Here is a 20,416-nt window from a genome sequence, read left to right as displayed (position 1 = left end):
CAGTTTGAAAGACTGTTAAGACACAAATCAGGGAACTCACTGGCAGGGGCACCCTTAGAATTCAAGTATTCCTTCATTTTACAGATGAGGAAGCAGACCATTAAAAATGATGTGACTTACCCAAGATCTCACAGTAGGTGGCAAGGCCAAGATTACATTGAGGGTCTTGATTCCCAGACCTTCCCCTGAATATCCAGCTATCTCATAGTCTAAAACTATAAGATCTGATCTAATTAGAGAACCTTTAGGGCTTTTGGCTCTCAATATGAACAGTGAGAGGGTAGTTAATTCTAAACACAGGGATTAAGTGTTGGATGTTTTGTAATACATAAAGTATTTTCAAGTACCCCAAATTTAATGCCTATCTAAAAAAGTGCTCATATTTACTGATAAGAAATACTTAAGAGAAATTACCTAATATACTTGCTTTGCCTATATTTGTTATAGATTCCCCATAGTGTCGGCGGGACAAGACTGGTGAGGTCACAGGGCTTGGTATTGTTGAAATGCCTTCATTCTCTGAAATTGAGGTAGGTTCTTTTGCTGGGTGGAGAAAGCTTGGCTTCATGTACTCATAAGGTAGAGGATTGGAAGTATTATACCAGTGGATCTGGACAGGTGAAATGTTGCTGTAGTGTTTCAGTATTAATGGTTCTAATCTATAAGCCTTGATTAAAAAAAATTCAAAGAAACACAACATTAAGGCACAATGCTTGGATTTTACTGAACTGTTTATTCTTATTCTATTGCCTGTTTACTCTTATTCTATTCAGCAGACCTTAGGGAATTTTAAAAAAACAGGTATTTCTAACATGCATTCCTATTTGTTTACTGTCAATAATATGTAATTGGTCTAAGTAAATATCCTTAATGATGAGATTATTAAAAAACCAATTAGCGTTGGTCTAAGCTAACAGTGCCCGTTAATTTGTTTTTCAGAGAAACATTCATTTTTATTGTATTCTGATATCATCTAACAATTAGATTTATGTTAGTCTCAACAACAAAGCTGAAGCGGTAAACAGTAAACTAGAACATGATAAATAAGGTCAATCTGTAATATTTTAGGAGCTCTTAGTAAACTCTATTTTCAAATAGATTAACATAGTAACAGCACAAATTACATGCTGATACAAGACCATTTGTCTAACGTGAAGAAGGGAAGATATAGCAGAAAAGGTAATGAATGGATTTGGCCAATTAGAATTAGAATTCCCTAAGTTCATATTCCGGCCTCTGTTGCTTATAAATGCATGATACCTACTAAGTTGCAAGGTCTCAGAGACACTGTTTCCCGAGCTCTAGGAAGGAGATTAATGCTTCCTACCTCACAAGGATGTTGAGGAACAGATAACGTTTGTAAATACTGCCTAGCACAGTTCTGACATAAACTTTATTAAAAAAAAAACCTCACTTAAAAAAGTCACAGGAAAACTATAAAATGAATAATAAAAATAACTTAAAATAATACAATGACTTTGGAGCCCCCCTTTATAATATAACAAAGTTAAGATTATACCCAGGATAGGGTATACAATGAAAAGAGTTCCCCTACAAACTCAAGTTCACTTTCAAGTTATAAGGCAATGAGTAAAATGAATGTTTATTAATGAAATACTTAATGTCTAACTGGGTGTTTTCACATATATTTCACTTAATACCAACAACCTTATGAGGTAAAATATTATCATCTGCAACATACAGAAAACAAACTGTCTCAGAAGAGACTTGGCCAAGATTGTGCAGTCTGTATTTGAATCTAATACTAGTTTCCAACTCAGTGAAATTTATTTCTTAAATATAGCGTTTTTGATTCTTTAACATATAGGAAATTTTCTAAAATTCTTGTATTTAATCAATGTTATATTTACTTGGTACTAGCTAAAGATCTTTTAAAAGACAAAGCTATTTTTCTGAGAATGAATGCTATTTAAAATGGTTTGTTTTAAATTTAGTTATACCTAACCTTGTCCCCAAAAAGGATTTAAGGGAGCATTTTTCTCATCTAAATATCTTACTTGGTATTAAATGGTCTACCTGGATGCAAGATCACTGGAGTATTTACATTAAAAAATTATTAACAGTACAAACATGAGAGAATATAAAAACCTCAAATTTTATAATCCCACCAGGCTAAAATAAATTCATCCATTCTTTCATGTTTAACACATAATATTAAAATATTTTCATTTCTAAGGGGAACTACAAGACACATTTCAATATTGTAGCATGCTTTCGAGAAAGAAGAGTTTAAAGTGGGATTTTAAAATTTATGGTTCCTGGCTTATTGGTATCACAACTGGTAATGGTTTAACAGTTAAGAAGGTATTAATTAATTAAGAAGTATATAATACCGTTCCAGGTATTAATTGTCCAGAGATAATATTTTTCATTATGCTATTACACTATAACATAAACAGATCATCTCTAAGGTATTTTCTGAGCCCTATAAGTTAACCAAAACACAAATGTCTTAAAAGTAGGAATCTATGAAAATATACTCAGATAAATGAACTCATTTCTCATTAGTTCAGGTGTACCTTGCAATATTTCTTACAGAGTCTTTAGGAACGATTTAGTATTGAGGGAAAAACATCTATAACTGGAACTCACCACTGGATCTGTTGGATGAAAGATATTTAGTAACCGGTTACAGATTTCTCTGGGCAAAATATGGTCTTGACTTCCAGTGTTTCCTGGGCGGATGCCACGCAATGCCAAGAAAACTGCTAGTGGGGATCCCATGCAGAAGAAATTCTCAACCTAAAATGATAAAGTTATCCTAAATTCTAAAACCGGTGAAGTGTTTTTCAGCAGAATTTGGGCACAATATAATACATGGTAAAAATGAGAATAAAATTATCTTCAAAGTCTTTTTTTCATGAGCTTTGGATGTTTTGGATGGTATCCGCATTACTTGTTAATTATATGCCAACCATTAATTATTCTAAAAATCTATTTTCAGAAGCAACGTCTTTTTCCTTAAATCTAAGAAAACGAAGAATGAGAAGAATGAGGAAGACCTCCTTAGTTTCATTAAGCTACTATTTTGTGTTAAGTAATATTCTAGGTGCTGTAAAGTCTATAAAGATCAATAAGGAAGAACTTCTGCACTCAAAGAGTTTACAATCCTGTGGGGGAGGCAGAATAAAATAAATGAATAGAGGGAAAAACTGCTATAAGAGAGTAAAGAAAAGGTGCGCCTTGGTGACTCAGTTAAGCATCTGCCTTCGGCTCAGGTCATGATCCCAGGGTCCTGGGTTCGAGCCCTGCATCGGGCTCCTTGCTCTATGGGGAGCCTGCTTCTCCCTCTGCCTGCCGCTCCCCCTGCTTGTGCTCTCTCAAATAAATAAATGAATAAATAAATCTAAAAAAAATAAAAAGAGTAAAGAAAAGAATAATTCCAACTCTGAGGGTGTTTACACAGGAAGAAGCATTTTTTTCCCCACATTGTGTGAAGTTTCTTTAATTCCAGTATAATTAACAGTGTTTATTAGTTTCAGGTGTACAATATAGTGATTCAACAACTCTATATATTACTCAGAACTCATCACAGTAAGTGTACTCTTAATCCCCTATATCTAGTTCACCCATCACCACCCCCCCACACCTCTCCTTGGCAACTACCACTTAGTTCTCTGTATTTAAGAGTCTATTTGTTTGTCTTTTTGTCAATGTGTTCCTTAAATTCCACAAAATGAGTGAAATCATAAAGGTATTTGTCTTTCTCTGACTTATTTCACACAGCATTATACCCACTAGATCCATCCATGTTGTTGTAAAAGGCAAGATTTCATTCTTTCTTATGACTAATATTCCATGGCGCATATATATATATGTATATATATATATATATATATATACACACATCTTCTTCATCCACTCATCTATTGATGGACATTTATGTTTCTTCTGTAATTTGGTTATTATAAATAATGCTGCAGTAAACATAGGGGTACATCTATCTTTTCAAATTAGTGTTTCCTTACTCTTTGGGTTAGTACCCAGTAGTGGAATTACTGGATTGTATGGTATTCCATTTTTAATATTTTGAGGAACCTCCATACTGTCTTCCACAGTGGCTGCACCAGTCTGCATTCCTACCAACAGTCCACAAGGGTTCCTTTTTCTCCATGTCCTCACCCACACTTGCTGTTTCTTGTGTTGTTGATTTTAGCCTTTCTGACCGGTGTGAGGTGGTATCTCACTGAGGTTTTGATTTGCATTTCCCTGATGGGGAGTGATGTTGAGCACCCCTTCATGTGTCTGTGGGCCATCTGTATGTCTTCTTTGGAGAAATGTCTGTTCATGTCTTCTACTACACAGGAGGAAGCATTCACATTGGCGATAAAAGGTAAAAACGATTTCTACACATTTGGGGCTGGGTCACTGGGCCAGAAAGGAGGACATTTTAGATTGATAAAATCACTATGAACTAAGGCAGACGCAGGAGAGAATCTGGCTCAATTTAGAAAATAGAAATAGTCGGATATAGTTGAAAAATTGCATGTCAGGAAAATGTAACTTGGAATGAGAATGTACAGAACCTTGACTATTTGACTAAAAAAGTAGGACTTAACTGATTTTATAAGTAGTAAAGAAGAAAAGGATTTGACCCATGTTTTAGGTGATTAGTAAACCTGGTAGTAGTGTGTGGATGAACTGGAAAACTGAGGCTCCGGTGACTCAGAGACAAGTTAGGAAACTACCGAAAGTGTTTAAGCAAAAGATAATCTGAACTGGGCTGGACAAGATGTTCCATTCAGGGGCACCTGGGTGGCTCAGTGGTTAAGTGTCTGCCTTTGGCTCAGGTCATGATCCCAGGGTCCTGGGATTGAGCCCTGCATCGGGCTCCCTGCTTGGCGGGTAGCCTGCTTCTCCCTCTCTTGCTGTGTCTCTCTCTGTCAAATGAATAAATAAGATCTTAAAAAAAAAAAAAAGATGTTCCATTCAGAAATGGAAATGGGAGAGGAGAGTGGAATTAACATGACTGAATGGAGATGGGGATGAGGAATGAGTCAGAGGCAAGTTACAAGCTTTGGGTCTGGCTGACTGGGAAGATAGTGGTTCATTTACTACAACAGGAAACTCTAGGTAAGTCCTGCTTTTGTTCACAGTAAGTCTGAAGTATCTGTAACATACCTAATGGGCTGAGATTTTAGGGCAAGAGATGTAGAGCTGGATATGTCCTCTCCCAAGTCTATGTGTCACCATCACAGAAGTGACATGTAAAGCCAGAGAAGGGGTAAGATGACTTAGGAATTGCACAGAGTAAGAGAGGGCTTTAGCTGGAACTATGAGCAATGTCTACATTTGATGAGCAGGGTGAAGGAGGCAGACTACAAAAGGGAGCGTGAAAGGAAAAGGAGAACCAGGAGAATGCAGTATACATGGAAGCCACAGGAGAGGGCTTCTAGAAAACTAGTGTGGTCAGCGGCCCTGGATTATATACAGAATGTGACACCCCTTCCTCCTAAAGTCACCCTACGTCTCTCATCTGTCCCATTATCCTGATGAGTGAGACATCCCCAATTCATCCTTCCCTCTCCTCCCCAACATCAAAGAAGTTATTCCAACAGACTCTAACACTTCTCCTTATGGCCCCTCATCTGGACTGCACTGTAACTATATCATCTCTGGCTCCAATTTTATGTACCTTTAATCTCTTCCCCCACTGCATCTGAAGTGATTCTTCTTTTTTTCCCAAATGAATGAATATATATTTTGAAAATGGTACCTTTATGTTAAAGAAGGTATGAGAAAGTTTTTGTTTGTTTTTAAAGGACTGGGTGTACATGTCTGAAGAAAATTAACTTGTGTTAATTAAAATTATAGGAAAAAGCATTTGAAATAGTGAAACAGATGAAAACACCAATTTTGAAAGGATTAAGATAATTAAGATAATAAAGGAAAGAGAACGATACAAAAAATAGTTGAGATAGAAGAGAAGCTATGTAAATCCCCCCCCCTTTTTTGTAAATCCTTCTGCTTGATACACACACGTATATACATATACACCCTAGCAAAATGCTTTATGCTCTGGTCAGGCGTTTCATAAATGTTTGTTAAATTGCTACATCCCTGGAATGAATAACTTTTCTTTATCATTGGTATGCAGTTTCACAAACACACTAGTAATTATTCTAGAAGTAATGACTGCCTTAGTGATATCTACATCCATCAAAGAATTTTAAAGGTGAAAAAGAGCTTCAGACATTTAGTCTAACCTCCTTGTCCAGAGAGGAGTAAACAAATGAATTCGAGATTTTTTTTTAAAGATTTTATTTATTTGACAGAGAGACACAGTGAGAGAGGGAACACAAGCAGGGAGAGTGGGAGAGGGAGAAGCAGGCTTCCCGCCGAGGAGAGCCCGACATGGGGCTCGACCCCAGAACCCTGGGATCATGACCTGAGCCAAAGGCAGATGCTTAACGACTGAGCCACCCAGATGCCCCCAGATGAATTCGAGATCTTAAATGATTTGGCTGACATTACATAACCAGTTAGCAGCAAAGCTTCATGATCAGAAACAAAGTTTCCCACTCTCCAGACCAGTTATTTGTCAATAGTTTATTTTTTTTTTAAATTCAGTGGTCACCTGTAACAGATCTAACACCTGTATTCTCAAAGTAAATCCACCTATTCTGTTCCTCTTAGATCTCTGGAGTCCTAAATATTTGGCAATTCATCAGATATTCCTTTTTAAATTTCAGATTTCTATATTTCTCCATGAGTCATTAAATAACAATTAAAAATCCCTACTATTAGACTACATATGACTATGTTTTAGAAGAATACACAATTATAGTATATAAGTTCTAGTAGTATGATATTGAATACTGAGAGCCTAATATACTTGGTGGATCATACTCAACTCTCCAGTGAAAACCGCAGGACTTGAAATACAAGAGTTCACTTTTTCTATCAGATCATTTCTACATATTTAACACACTGATTATATGTAATAATGGTGGTAGAGATGGAACTCAAATTCCAGGTGGGGATGACTCCAAAGACCATGCTCATATGGTTTTTAAATGTAAGTTATAACTTTACCATATGGCTTTTAAATGTGTTAAGTTTAAAAAGAAAACACAAGTCATAGAGATAGGCTCAGTAAGAAAGTTCTTACTGCTTTAAAAAAAAAATTTCTGCATCATTCCATTACTTAACCTGGATATTAAGTTCCTGTGATAAAAGAAAGAGATTTTAAGAAGAGATAATACAGTACACTATCCTAGGGTATACATTCAAAAGGAAATGAGTATTAGGGAACTTATGCCATGCTCCATTTAACACTGCAAACAAGTTCTGTTATTCAGCTACAGGCTGTGTCCTTTCCAAAAGTCAGGTCAATGTCCACCTCTCTCTGTCACTTTTTATTCTTCTAAACCACTGCTTTCAACAGCTCCATTCTGATGCTCAAAAACCCTGAAAAGTTTCCCACTGTCCAATCAAATATAAGGTCTTTATTTCTAGCTTTTCCCGTTATCCTACAGCCTGTTGCCCAATCCTGTGCATTTTTTTTTTTTTGCTCTGAACTAACCACATACACCCCATCTTGTGTTTCTGTCATATACTTCTCATTGAATGAAATGCCAACTTTCCATCCCTAAAATCATCACTAATTATACTTCTACTTTTCTTATCAGCCACAACTAGCTGGTTACTAAGGTTTGTTAATTCTAAATGCTAAATATTTCCCAAATCTGTCTCTCTTTTCTCTTCCCACTATTTGAGATTATTTCATGTTTCTTATATTATGAAGTCATATTCCTCCACACCTTTGTTATGCTGTTTCTTTTACACAGAATAGCATTTCTCTTTCCTCCACTTGGCAAAATCCAATTTACTGAGATTAAGTACAAATGTCATTCCTTTGTAAACCTTTCCAGGCAAAATTTAAACCCCTCTCTCATGTATATGTCATCTATACACTGCTAATAGTACCAATAACACTGTGTTACAGATCCTGACGGTGGGGGAACCATCTTGTCCATTCTTTTCCTTGTAGAACTCCAAAACTAGCAATGTCCAATACACAGCATGTGTTCAATATATATTCATTTGAAAGAAAAATTCAGATTTCACTTGAGTGCTAATGTCATGCTTCAAATGATGTTTGAAAAGAAACTGAGATAAATAATGAAAATCTCATCTCTCTTTCCTTACCTTAAATTTTAAGGCAGGTGTTTGTGTCATGGATGATGCCTTCAATCCATGTAGCCGTTCTTCTATTTCTCTCAGCCTAGGAAGCAGTATGAGATTATATACTAATATTTATAACTTCATAAATATTAGATGCTCACTAGTTCACTAAAGAAAACGATGACCCATTATCCAATCCCTAAAATTAATCCCTATTGACAGTATTTAACAAATGCACCTGCTGTTGTCTATAAATAATGTTTATAAAATGATTAGTAAAAGTACCCCTACTCTTCATAATAGCTGCTGTTAATAGCTTTTTGGGAGGATCCTTCAGAAAAATGTTGAGGCAAATACAAGCATATATACATTTAAAAAAAAAAGAATCACACCGAACGTTCATACCATATACATGTTCTATGTCTTTCTTTTTTTCTACATTTAATAATGAATCTTGGAGGTCTTTTCATTTCATTGCCTCCTGATTTACTTCAATCTTTGTAATAGCTGTGTAATTGTCCTTCATACAGATCAGATCAACCACAGTTTATTAATCCTTCTCTGCTGATTAACATTTGGGTTATTTCAATTTTTTCCATTAATGTTCTGTATCTACTTACATTTAATAAATAACAATTGTTTTTAAAGGTTCAGTTCATTTTCTAAACCTCATTTTTTTTTTACTGGATTTTATATGTCAAATGCTGCTCTGAGGCTTGCTTATATTTTCTTTCAAAACTATAATTATTTTGACACTACAAAATTTATGTATCTAGCCTATGGTACTTAATTATATTCTAAATGAAATCCTTAGGCAACTTCTATAAGACTAAAACAAATCCAAGGCTTCCTGAAAAGAAGTTTTAGTCAACTAAATTGTTTGTTTTTATATGATGCTAACTATCAAAATCAGTGACTTTTCACTATTCCACTAGAACTGATGGGCTGCATTAAGAAGACAAAGAATAGAGCAATATGAACTATAGATGAAGATAGGAACGTGTTAAAGAATTATAAGATAGTATCAGGAAGGCCACAAGTGATCAAATAATTGTAAATCTGTGAAAAAATTTATGTGCCAAGGAAAAAAGGGTTTTAAAATTATTTTCGGAATAATAAGACAAAGTCCCATCTCTAAGATTCGTAAAAACTATGAAGGATTATAACCTGGTAAACATTTTTGATAAGGATTCTGTGTGGTGACTCAGCCTGGAGTAAGTTTTAGGTTTCACTCTTAATAAATTGTGAAGAAGAGATGGGAGGAAAAATAAGATGATGACAAAACAACTTATTTTGTGCTATTGGAACACACATGCAATTAGCATGAAAATTAACAAAATAGTCTCTAGCTGATTAGGCATTTAATAATCTTTGCACTCCGAATAATATATTTTTCTTTATCATGAACATCTTACAGTGTCTTCCTAAGAAGTCCAGTAATCCCACAAACACTTTTAAAATGCTTTGAAGAGACTAGGGTATTTTACCGTCGCTTTGTTATATAGAGTTCATCCAGCAGATGTCGTTCTTCATAGCTCACCCATCGTTCATCAGGCAACTCTTCTTCCTTCTGCAGCAACTGTTCATAGAGTCGAACTGGATTCCAGCCAGTCATTATGTCATAAGTGATTACACATCCCAAAGAATGTGACACTATTGAGACTTTACCCCCTTTTTCTTCAAAGTCTGGATTCCGAGAACAGAAAAGGGAATATAATCGATTCAGCTCTTGCTGAAGGCCTTTAACTAGCTGTTTGAAATAAGAAAACATTATCATGTTAGAGTAGTCACTGACTTTGCTATAAACTTTATTTCTAAACTCAAATACATTAAGAAAGAAAAACAGATGTTACTGGCCAAATATACCTAAGTCATTAAAATTAACTCAGGTGCTTCAAAACCTTGCAGAAAATGAAGAAAAATATACATAATGTGTAATCCATCTCATCGCTAAAGAATGAAAGCAGATATTAGCACCTAGATCTCTTCATGGTCCTTAAAGCAGCTAACAAAGTTCCATGCAGAGTCCAGTAAGTTTCCCAAAGAGCCCCTTCAAATTTCTTCTTCATTGCAACTTATTCTTATGCTATTCTAAACTTTTGAATCTTGTAGTTTTAAGCTATAGTAAATTTTAGAGAAAGACTATCTGGGTTTATGCTAACAGGTGTGCTAACATATATGTTATGACACTGTGCATTTAGATAAGAGTAATGTAATGAAAGGCCATTGGTTGATAGAAAAAAAAGCTAACGTGGATCTACTCGATATTCCAAGATTCCCGTTAAGTTGGCAATACAGATATGAGTGAAATGTTGTTTCATGTGGCTGCAAAGCAGGGCTTTTTAAGGCTTAACGTTAGTAATGTGCGAAGTACCTTAGTCATTCTTCTTTGTAAAATTGCTTCCTTTGAAATTTAGGTTTAACAAATATTAACTGAAACAGCCCATAAAGTCAGAAAGATGTTTGTTTGTTGCCCAACCCATACTGGGGCCTGACTGAGTTTTAAGGCAGTCCTCTCCTCACCCTACCATTGCTTACTACTATGTGATTATAAATTTCCTGCCTGCTATTAATTTACTTCCTCATTTCAGTACTTCTTAGAATGCCAGCCGTCGCTCTGATGTACAAATATTACTTACGTGTTACTTCTATTTTTGGTCTTGTTATTCCATCTCAAGAGGCAACTAGCCTCCACTAGATTTTACTGAACATTTTCTACCTGCTGACATTAACTGAAAATCAGTTGAGCATTCATGCTTGGCAGGATTAGCAGGGACATGAATGAAGGCACGGTGCTCTCTCCTGACGGTTGGCATCACAGGACTCTACAATGCAATACTGAGGTCTGCTTAAAGCTACTGAAAGCATGTGTTGGGTCTGATGAGATATATTCAGCCAATGAAGGAAGAGAAGGATAGGAGGAGCTGCTAGTATGTGGAAGGGTGATAAGCTGCCTTTTCTCTAGGGAGAAATGCAAACAAAGCTTATACTTTAACTGGACATTTTAATTTTTTTCTTGGGAAAAGCCAACTTCAACTTTCAAAGTGCATCAGAATCACATGGAGGGCTTGTTAAAGACAGATCGCTAGGCTCCAAACCAGAGTGTCTGATTCAGCAGTTCTGGATACCACATTTTAGGAACTACTGCCTTAAGTGGCAAATGCATATAAAAACCTTCTAAGACGTGGGTTGTAGATAATTCCAGTCAATACAGTTTAAGGAGTATACAGTGTGCTATGAATTACAGGGCTCTGCTCAATAGTGTAATGCTTTGGACTTAACTTTGACAAGAATATCAAGTAACCCTTAAAATTTGCGTTTTTCTTGATTTATAATTTACATGAAAGGAGGTCCAGAAAAAGCTAACATATAGACAAGATAAATTCCTTCAAAAGCAACATTTATTAATAGTTCTTACTTTTGAAGTCCTTGATTTTAAGACTTACACCACTGAAATCTAGAAACACTATAAGACACATACTTAAGTACTCTGGCAAAAGGTATCCAATCTTTTTGTTTTAAAATACCACCCTCCCCATCAAAATTTAAAAATTAAAAAAAGGGAAAAGATCTACCAGCATCTCTACCAGTGAGTAATCTATTTCGTACCAAAAAAATTTTAAAGCATTTCTCACTACACCCAATACTTCAGTAATCATATATGGATAACAAAACGACGGTAAATAGCCAAGACAGAGAAAGTCTATTTGATGTTAAAATATTTCACCATGGAATGAAACACAGAATGGACATTTCTGGAGAGCTGATGCTTTCATCTATTTTAGTAATCATATGCTTGAACAGAAGTGGTCTTCATGTTTCCTTATTAGAACATATCTAGATATGGTAGCATTTTTAATCTTTGCCCATAGCTTACATATATAGGAATGTTTGTGTTCCAAAACATTATGATTTTGAAAGCCAAGTTTTAAACAGTTGTGCATTACCTTGAAATGCTTTTATAAATCATCCAGTCAGCAGCAAAAGGAAAACTCCACCTCTATTTTGTGTCCACAAAGTCCACACTAACTAGGGTTTTTTCTCCTTCTCCTCGCTGATCCAATTATATTCTCCCAGCTATGATCCCTTTGTGACCAAGTATATTCATTTGAGATATATGAACCAAGATTAATGATATGCCCTGTGATATTAATTTTATTAGCTCTACAATATTATCTAATCAAGTCAGCTAGCCTCTCACACGGTAGGCAACTGAAGGCTCTTCAAAAGCTTAGGAGTTTTTAGTTCTCATAACTGCTGCTTAAAAGTTAAAATTTATGAAGAAAATTAACCCAAAAGGAAAAAGCCAGCAGTGTCAACAGAGAATCCAAACCCACAAAGTATGGCTGAAGAATATAATTAGTCCTTTGTCCTTCTCTCTGCTTCAGGAAATTTTAATGAGTAAAAGTAATTTAGAGAGTTTTAGTTATATGCATCATTTGAACGATTTCCAAGTAATAATAACAAGAGATGGCCGTGACCATTCTCTTTAAGATTTTTCATTTTTAAAAGTCATTGAAAAGTTCAGATGTACAAGATGTATAGTTCTCTCTGGATTTTTCATGTTACTTTATTCAGGGTTAAAGTCAGGGCCAAAGGCTCTTTGATGATGTCTCTGTAGTCCGGATTAGTTTCCTTTTTTTATTTTTATTTTTAAAATTTTTTAAAGATTTTATTTATTTATTTGACAGAGAGAGACACAGCGAGAGAGGGAAAACAAGCAAGGGGAGTGGGAGAGGGAGAAGCAGGCTTCCCGCAGAGCAGGGAGCCCGATGTGGGGCTTGATCCCAGGACTCTGGGATCATGACCTGAGCCGAAGGCAGACGCTTAACGACTGAGCCACCCAGGCACCCCTAGTTTCCTTTTTTTTAATTGGTCCTTGGAAAGTATGACCTGAGAAGCACTAATTGATATACAAAACTTTTCCCTTAACCATGGCTTTTTAATGATTATTGGCACAATCACTAATTAGGGCCCTCCCATGAGCATCTCACAATCTCCAGTGAAAGGGGAACTAAGATGATCTAATTTAAGCTGCTGTGAATGAGTCCCTTCAGTGGCATCCTGCTAAATCGCTCGGCATCTACCCCAGTGAGTATCTCCACTCTAAGGTGGATACTTCTAGTATATAAAAACTTTTTTCTAGTTTATTGTGATATAATTGACACACAACATTGTATAAGTTTAAGGTGCACAACATAACGATATGATAGATGTATAAATTGTGAAATGATCACAAGTAAGTTTAATTAAAATCCATCACATTATTTACAATTTTTTTCCCTTGAGACGTTCCTTTTTTTTTTTAAGGTAGCTTTAGTTACTTACAAAGTTCTTCATTAGTAAACAAACATGTTCCTTTCCATATTTTCTATCACTGATCTTTATTCACTTTCTAAAGTTAACGGAGTAAGTCTATTCCTTTTTTTCTTAAATGGGAGCCCTTGAAATACATAAAGACCGATAGATAATTAATCACATCATGAGAAGCTAAGGACGAGGAATTGTACTGGGAACTTTATATACGTTACATCTTTAATCCTCATGACAACCTTTATCAGGTAGGTATCTTGTGTCCATTTTATAAGTGAGGAAGCTGTGACAGTGAGAAATGTGATCTAAGGTCACAGAGCTAGTTAAGTGGCAGGTTTTGAATGGCATCTATTTTAACTCCAAAGGCTGAAAGAAAGGGAAAAAAAGGCTCTTTCATATGCTTATTGAATAAACCAAACAAGGTTCATTCACCAGGCAAGATATAATTCTAAAGAACTCCTGATTTCTGTTATCACTACTTCCTTAAGGAAACATATACTGTTTAAAAATAATTTAATCTAGAATACAGGCTAACAACAACCCTGTGCTAAATGGGCTTGATTTGAAGAATCAGCTTTCCTTTTTTAACATTAAGAACGATTTTTGCTTGCTTCTCACTAAGTTTTCTTTTGTTCTTTACAGTACCTTAAGCAATGTCTTCCAAATTTCCCTGATGGTATCACCTGGTGAACTGTTAAAAAAACACAAATTCACAGGCTCTACCTCAGACCCACTGAATCAGAATCTCCAGGGGGAGACCCTGGCAACCATTTTTTTCATTCCTTTTCTTAACCTTTTACCTGGAAATAATTTCTAATTTATAAAATGTTGCAAAAACAAAACAAAACAACAAACGAAAAACTCCACAAAGATCATCCATATATCCTTTACCAAAGGTTTATCTATTGTTAGCATTTTATCCTGTTTCTGTAGTACACACACCCATGTACATTTTTTTGTGAACCATTTGAGGTTATATTACATACATCATCGTCCTTTACCCCCTAAATACTCCAGTGTATATTTCCTAAGACTAGGAATATTCTCTTCCATACTCAGTGTAGTAATCAATTTCATAAATTTACTTTGATATAATATTTCACCTAATCTGATCTACCATCCACATTTTATCAGATGATTTAATAACATTCTTTGTAGCATTTCCCCCCATCCAGTACAAGTTATGGTCTAGGATATGATGTTGTATTGAGCTATTCTGTCTCTTTAGCCTCCTTTAATCTGGAACATTCTCCACAGCCATTCTTTGTCTTTCACAATATTTACATTTTAAAAGAACACAGTCCCAGTCTTACTTTATTTGAACGTCCTCATTCTATGTTTGATGTTTCCTAATGATTGGAGTACTGCATAAATGATGTTTATGATTTATGTGATTTATGATATATGATTTATGATATGTGTCCTCTGATTGTCCCTCATATGATATATGATATATGATTTATGATGCTGTGTCCTCTGATTGTCCCTCATAACACCCAGTAAAGGTGTTGCCTAATTTCTCCACTCTATACCTGTCCCTTTTTTTTTTTAACTAATAAGCAGTGAAGATATACTTTTAAGACTATGCAAATATCTTGTTCCTCATCAAAATAATGCCCTCAATTAAGCATCCATTGACTTATCTTGCCCAAGCCTCTTTTACCTGATCCTACCACGACAGCGGCAAAATGAGGATTTTCCTCCAGCATTCCCTCCACATTTTTCAGAAAGCCCTTTGCATTTACCGTGGGCAAAGAAGCTTTCTCCCCCATTTGTTTATCTATTTGTAATCAACACGGATCATGAATTTTTTAGTGGTTTTATAACTCATTATAGTATCCTTATTATAATTCTATATTAAAATTACTACTACCAATTCCTTATAATAAGTAATAATAATTTCTTGATTATTTGGTGCTCAAATTGTTCCAGATTTGGCCAGTGGGATCTGCCCCATCATTCTTTCGAGCATTTTCCTATTTTCTGTCATGACAAGTTGTTCCTTTCCCTACTCCAGGCCTGGAATCAGCCATTTTCCTAAGGAAACTTAGTTCATCTTAGAAGGTAATAATAGTACTGGTGACAAAGATCTGGGTGCTAGGTGTGCTCATTAGATTGGGGTATCCTCGCTTCTTGGCCCTTTCAAAGCACACAGGTGGGAAATGTATACATGTATATATATATACACACACACATATATATACACACTTAAATATATAGATATCTATACATATCCACATATTTTCAAAATCATGAATTCACATTTATACCTTTAATTCCAGTAACCCCCATGAGACTGTTTTTTTTTTTTTTTTTTTTTTGCCTGTATTTTTAAGGAGTACCCCAAGTAATTGTTCTAGATAAGGATGTCTGGGAAACTGGGAAACAGTGTTCAAGACTGATGATGAGTCTCAGCCACAAGTTCTCTGGTGCTTTTCCACAAAATTCAACTGGATTAAAAGACAAACTTATTTAAAACGCTAGGTGTTCTTGGGGCACCTGGGTGGTTCAGTTGGCTAAGTGTCTGACTTCAGTCCAGGTTATGATCTCAGGGTCCTGGGATGGTGCATTAGGCTCCCTGCTCGGTGGGGAGCTGGGAGCCTGCTTTTCCCTCTCCCTCTGAATCCTAGCCCCTGCAGGAGCACACATTCTCTCTCTCAAATAAATGAATAAAATCTTAAAAAAAAAAAAAAAACCACTCTGGGTGTTCTCTATTTCATTTATCTTAGCTATCAGTTCCCTCTTTCTACTGGGTATCTGTTTTATTCAATTCCATTACGAAGATAACTATTTTTGGAGATACAAGAGAGTAAAATAGAAAGTGACCACTTTCTCAGTCATCACTAGGCAATGGTCAGAGCTTTGAATCTGACACTTTTTCTAGTTTTTCCTGTTATTAACGTCAACTTAAAACTTTTTTTAAACAGCTCTTAATATTAGTTTTGGGGGACATGTCTCAGTACATTTTACACTTAAGCATTCAGGATACCTTCTTAGGAAGCCTACCAACCATATACCTGTTGTGTGTGTATAAGGTATACTTATGGTTTATGAGTGTGTGTGTGTGTGTGTGTGTGTGTGTGTGTGTGTGTGTGTGTGTGTGTATGTTATATGCTCTCAGCCATTCTCTTTCCTTTTTTTTCCCCTTACTGGTTTCACTTGCAATACTATAGTTCACAATTTCCTAACCTTTAGGGCATATCCAACAATGGATATGAACATGTAAATTATTAGTATTCTACTTCATGAACCAGGCCTTCCTTTTTGGGTTAGAATGAGGTCCAGTATAGTTTCTTTTTACTGTTTTTACTGTTTATTGTACTTTCTTTTACTGTTATCAAGCAGATCAAGGCAGACTTTATCCCATACTGGGATACGACAATGAGGGGATACAGAAAGAGGAATGGTGAAAAATCCTGAGGGGATGGCAGCCCAAAGAGAAGGAAGTTCTGTGGCAATTAACCTAATATACTTCTGTAGATATGCAAGGGATATCCTGAGTGAAATCAGGGATGACTCTGAATGAACAGAATCAAGAAATGAACTGGCTGGAGCAGCACAGAGCAGCTCTACTGGTAACTACTCTTTGTACCAGTTTCTTCATCTTTCGAATGAGGATACTAATTATATCTACCTCATTGGGTTTTTATGAGAGGATTAGATAACACATGCTAGGTAATTAACAAGGTTATTCCTATGAAACAGAATTCTTTTTCTCTTACCAATAAAGTGACAAAATGCATTCAGTGGAGAGTCTCTCATCCCTCTGAATAAACTTTTACCCTTACCCATTTCCCCCAGGGTTATTTTTGTGATGCATCAGCAACATTACAATTTAAGAACTATACAAATTCACTACAGAAATGACACAATAAATGCAAGTCTATTACAATCAAAAAACTTGAAGGAAATTTCTTGTGTCTAAACTTTTTTGTGAGGACAATAATTGTAGATAAAATTAATCAGATTTATAAAAACTGGTATTTTTCAAAGAGTTGTCTTCTAACCAATCTCTGACTTCCAAGATTATCCATTTTATTAAGGGTTTCCCAAGTGTAGTTTGAAGATAATCAAATTTACCATTAAACACAGGCTATTTATAGGTTAATGGATTCCTGCAAATTCTCATTTGCTTATAAAAATAAGTGCACAAAAATTTAAAATTCAGGACACATATGCTATCACTCTAAAAAATACCCAACAGCAACAAGATAATCATGATACTTACTTCATCTCTATAAAGTGGGCTAGTATAATACATTATGTCCATTGCACTGCTGTTCAGCATATCCCTTAAACCTCGTACTTTGTCAGGAGTAATGGAATCGACAGTGTCTACAAATTTAAAAAAAAATTAAACTTACAGAAGATCTTTGTTTTAGGGAAAAAATAAATTGCGAAAAAAATGACATTCTTTGAAACAACAGGTCTTCAAGTCCCATGTTTGAAAGTTCAAGAGTGGCTTTGGGTCTAATGAACTTTCCCTTCTTGCAAAATGTTGAAAAAAAAAAACCAAAACAGTAAAAGACTAAAGGGGACACGGGAAGAAAAGGAACATTAAGGATGAAAGCCATTATCAAAGCTATAAAGATTTACCATTTTTTCTCATGTACTGGCTTTTGCATGACATTCAGGCGTACCCAGAGCAAAACCAGGCCATCTCAGGTCTTGGAACAAGTGTTAAGGGACAAGAGCTCACTCTTCCTGTACTTCTTTTTCTATTTCCTTTCTCTTCTTCTTTGGTCTCTGTACCTTGGGCCTGGCAATACCCATGTGGAATGCCCACTGCCACTGATGGCAAACCAGCAACAAATTAAAGTTTCCCTATGCTTTACATACATCTCTCTTTAGTGAACCCAAGATCCTATGGGCAAAAGCCGCCAAATTACAAATATGCACAAAGGCAAATCAGCAAAGGTCCTCTTCAGTAAACAAGATAAATTGATACAATTTGCTTTTGAAAAAAGAAAGTCACTTACACTGCACTGCAAACAATTTAGCATTCCTGAGTTACAGCTAACCCATGGAAATTCTATCTTGGGAAGCCTGTTCTCTGAAATGCCTAATGATCAGAGATACAGAAAACTTTGCATTTCTCACAGAAATACAAAGAAGCCCTATACCTGGATTAATATCATAATATGGAAGAACAAGTTAGGCAGGAGAAGGCTTATATTTTTAGTCTAGTACAGTTCTTCTATCTTCTAGTTTTTCAGTGAATTGGTTGGTTTTATTTATTCCCTACTTTAATACAATCTAATAATGACTGGACCACAAAAGCTGTAAGTCTTTTCAAAGACGTAAAGGATATGGGTAGCACAACCCATTTTTAAATTGTAAAAGTGAAAGATGTGACTACTATGCTGATACAAAGAGTTTCAATGCTATTTTAATGCGTTTCCAAAAAAAAGTTTTTACTGGGAAATACATACAAAGAAGATATTTAATATATATGTACATCTGAAAGAATAAGTTATATATGGGAAAACATGTTTCTGCCACCTAGCTTAAGAATATTGCCAGTATCGGGGTGCCTGGGTGGCTCAGTTGTTAAGTGTCTGCCTTCGGCTCAGGTCATGATCCCAGGGTCCTGGGATCAAGCCCCGCATAGGGCTCCGCATCAGGCTCCCTGCTTGGCGGGAGGCCTGCTTCTCCCTCTTTCACCCCCTCTGCTTGTGTTCCCTCTCTCACTGTGTCTCTGTCAAATAAACAAATAAATAAATAAATCTTAAAAAAAAAAAAAAAAGAATATTGCCAGTTATCTCTGAAACCACAGTATATCCCTAAATGATCACATGGCTCTCCCTAAGTAACCACCAATAAGAAGTTGGTGTTACACTCTTGCTTTATAGATTTGAAGATTTGCTACATGTTCATTAATATTAATAACTTTAGCCAATACTATAGCATTTACTATGTGCCAGAGCCTATTTTATTTCATTTTGTCTGTTTCTCAACACTGTGTAAACTGAATTATTTCACCCCCAATAGTGTGCTTCTGAGATTCATTGATGTTGACCCTTATAGCTGTAATCCACTCATTTTCACTGCTGTATAGTATTCCACACATATCTAACAATGTACCTATTTTCCTTTGAAAGACATTTGGGTTGTTTTTAGTTTTTTGCTAATATAAACTATGCTCCTAATAACACTGTTGTACATGTCTCCTGGTGCATATGAATAGGAGTTTCTTTAGGGTTTATACATCTAGGAGTGAAACTGCTGTGTCATAGGGCACATGCATACTCAACTTTATATCAAACCATCTTCCAAATAGATTGTACCAATTCACATTCACAATTCACATTCCTACCAATAGTCAATGAGAACTGTCAATGCTGTACATCCTCACCAATATTTGGTATTGTCACTTTCTTATATTTCTGCCTGAAGGCTAGAATATATTTCATTGTGGTTTTAACTTGCATCTTCTTGATTACTAGAGATGTACATTTTATATATGAAAATACAGAATTAAAACACACACACACACACACACACCTATATATATATATATACAAACATATGTGTATGTATGTGCTGTCTATCTAGCTCCATTTAAGTTTCCTGTTCTTTATTCTGGATATTAAAGCTTTGGTGGTTATATCTGTTGTTCTGTTGCAACATCTTTTCCGTTTATGGCTTGTCTTTCATTTTTTATGTTGTCTATTGAGAAAAAGAAGTTCTTAATTTCAATCTAATCAGATTTACCAATGTTACTTTATAGTTGTGTTTTTGTGCCATATTTTTTTTCTAGTATGTTTTAAAGTCCTGGCTTATGTGTTTGATCTTCTGGAATGTGAGGTAGGAATCATTCTCACTCTCCACCGCCCCCCCCCCCCCAACAGGATAACTGGTTACCAAGCACCATTTATGGAACAGGCCATCCTTTTACCCGCGATCTGTAATGCTAGCTCTGTCATACACCAGGTTTCCAAATTAAGCACAGATC

At 35.6% G+C, this 20,416-nt stretch overlaps 1 protein-coding gene across 3 annotated transcripts in view; it reads right to left on the bottom strand.

Moving 5' to 3' along the window:
- The window catches only part of DDHD1 (DDHD domain containing 1), a 95,229-nt gene that overhangs the window by 11,312 nt on the left and 63,501 nt on the right, over window positions 1–20,416 (bottom strand). For all 3 annotated transcript variants that reach the window (XM_088024585.1, XM_028101583.2, XM_028101585.2), the window contains 5 exons: window positions 17,690–17,796; window positions 9,636–9,898; window positions 8,173–8,248; window positions 2,614–2,763; window positions 415–667 (listed from right to left, as the gene is read on the bottom strand). In XM_088024585.1, the coding sequence (XP_087880711.1) occupies window positions 415–667; window positions 2,614–2,763; window positions 8,173–8,248; window positions 9,636–9,898; window positions 17,690–17,796 (849 nt within the window). The remainder of the gene's footprint in view (window positions 1–414; window positions 668–2,613; window positions 2,764–8,172; window positions 8,249–9,635; window positions 9,899–17,689; window positions 17,797–20,416) is intronic.

This window comes from Eumetopias jubatus, unplaced genomic scaffold (assembly GCF_037043125.1).
Source record: "Eumetopias jubatus isolate StellerSeaLion01/CBP00866 unplaced genomic scaffold, mEumJub1_p1.0 scaffold_7, whole genome shotgun sequence".
Taxonomy (NCBI): Eukaryota; Metazoa; Chordata; class Mammalia; order Carnivora; family Otariidae; genus Eumetopias; species Eumetopias jubatus.
Note: the sequence above shows the minus strand (reverse complement) of the source record. Positions and strands in the feature narration are given on the sequence as shown.